Source organism: Procambarus clarkii, chromosome 69 (genome assembly GCF_040958095.1).
Source record: "Procambarus clarkii isolate CNS0578487 chromosome 69, FALCON_Pclarkii_2.0, whole genome shotgun sequence".
Classification (NCBI taxonomy): Eukaryota; Metazoa; Arthropoda; class Malacostraca; order Decapoda; family Cambaridae; genus Procambarus; species Procambarus clarkii.
The window spans coordinates 15145694-15148074 of record NC_091218.1 but is presented as its reverse complement, the minus strand read 5'-3'; the positions used below and the strand labels follow the sequence as shown (position 1 = coordinate 15148074).

Here is a 2381-nt window from a genome sequence, read left to right as displayed (position 1 = left end):
TTGTAAGACTTGTGGAGCATTGTGTTATAAAGGAGCATATGTGCAACATATTGTGGAGTATATGTCCAACATATGTACAATATTTACAGTGGGATATACCCGAGAGTATAACAAAAGTATACCCCATATAAGACACAAACAACATGATCATATGGCATAATGAAAGAAATTTTTTAGTAAAAGGGAATTGGCTGTCAACATTATCGCCTATTTCATCGGGTCATATACCCTGGCTTTAGTGATACTTAACGTACTCTGCTCCTAACAATTCAGGTGTGTGAGCTTAATTATTTAAAGATTTGGTTTGGAGGGAACTCGTTAGCAGATGTGTCAAGGGTTGTGAACTGTGGTATCTCTGTAGCAGTGATGGGTATCTCTGTAGCAGTGATGGGTATCTCTGTACCAGTGATGAGTATCTCTGCAGCAGTGATGAGTATCTCTGCAGCAGTGATGAGTATCTCTGCACCAGTGATGAGTATCTCTGCACCAATGATGAGTATTTCTGCACCAGTGATGGGTATCTTTGCACCAGTGATGAGTATCTCTGCACCAGTGACGAGTATCTCTGCACCAGTGATGAGTATCTCTGCACCAGTGATGAGTATCTCTGCACCTGTGATGGGTATCTCTGCACCAGTGACGAGTATCTCTGCACCAGTGATGAGTATCTCTGCACCAGTGATGAGTATCTCTGCACCAGTGATGAGTATCTCTGCACCAGTGATGAGTATCTCTGCACCAGTGATGAGTATCTCTGCACCAGTGATGAGTATCTCTGTACCAGTGATGGGTATCTCTGCACCAGTGATGAGTATCTCTGCACCCGTGATGAGTATCTCTGCACCAGTGATGAGTATCTCTGCACCCGTGATGAGTATCTCTGCACCAATGATGAGTATCTCTAGAGCAGTAATGAGTATCTCTGCACCAGTGATGAGTATCTCTGCACCAGTGATGAGTATCTCTGCACCAGTGATGAGTATCTCTGCACCAGTGATGAGTATCTCTGCACCAGTGATGAGTATCTCTGCACCAGTGATGAGTATCTCTGCACCAGTGATGGGTATCTCTGCACCAGTGATAAGTATCTCTGCATCAGTGATAAGTATCTCTGCACCAATGATGAGTATCTCTAGAGCAGTAATGAGTATCTCTGCACCAATGATGAGTATCTCTGCACCAATGATGAGTATCTCTAGAGCAGTAATGAGTATCTCTGCACCAACGATGAGTATCTCTGCACCAATGATGAGTATCTCTAGAGCAGTAATGAGTATCTCTGCACCAATGATGAGTATCTCTGCACCAGTGATGAGTATCTCTGCACCAGTGATGAGTATCATTGCAACAATGATAGGTATGTCTGTAGTAATAATTTTAAGCTAAGAATAAGGAGGTGAACATTATGAAGAGTAATCAGCAGGTGGCTAGGCTATATAACACTCTCTTACCTTTACCTTCACTGACACAGATTGTCGCCAGTACCATAACCTTTCTCTGCCATTAAGGAATTAGTCATTCGGTGGAAACGAGCAACTCATTTTCCTCGTCTGGGACTTGTGGTTGTCCGCGCCACCTGGATGGTTGATCCCACCAAACACACACCGAAACTACGACGTTGGTACAACGTTCGAACAAGTTTTAACACCACCTAACCAGTTATAACAACCAATATAGCAAGTTGTAACAACGTTCTAATACGTCATAAACACGTTAAGCCAAGATGTAACAACTTTATTACAAGTTGTAACAAGCGGAAAATGGAGACAGTTTCTGTTTGTGTTTCCAGGGATTCGGTTGCCTTTTATTCTCATTCGGGTTGCTCATTCTATTCTCGTTTTTTTTATTACGTTGTGGCAAGGTAGAAGAATGTTGTAGCCATTTACAAGAACGTTGTATTGCCATGCAATACATGAATACATGCATGGAGAATGTTGTATTATGTCAGAAAGTTGTAGTAACGTAAACAATGTTGTGATTACGTTGTTTGTTTTGTTTCTTGGGTGAGAGACAAGACCAAGCCACTCCAGCTTCTAGGGAACAAGCCCCTTGGCCCTTGTTAGGCCTCCTTATCTTGAGGTGATTTCGGGGCTTAGCGTCCCCGCGGCCCGATTCTCGACCAGGCCTCCTGTTTGTTACACACCATCTCTAGGAAGCAGCCCGTAGCAGCTGTCCAACTCCCAGGTACCTATTTACTGCTAGGTGAACAGGTATATCAGGGTTAAAGAAACTCTGTCCATTTTGTTTCCGCCTCCACCGGGGATCGAACCCGGAACCTCAGGACTACGAATCAGAAGCGCTGTCCACTCAGCTGTCTGGACCCCTTCAAGGTATCTTTCACACACCTTTGATTATTCATTTTCGGATGTTGAGCAGAAATT

The 2381-nt window shown here is 43.6% G+C and overlaps 1 protein-coding gene across 1 annotated transcript; it reads right to left on the bottom strand.

Annotated features, from left to right (window-relative positions):
- Positions 1–287: 287 nt before the first annotated feature.
- Positions 288–1343, bottom strand: LOC138355858 (outer membrane protein A-like). The gene has a single exon (XM_069311400.1). The coding sequence runs from the start codon at positions 1341–1343 to the stop codon at positions 288–290; it is 1056 nt and encodes a 351-aa protein (XP_069167501.1).
- Positions 1344–2381: the final 1038 nt, after the last annotated feature.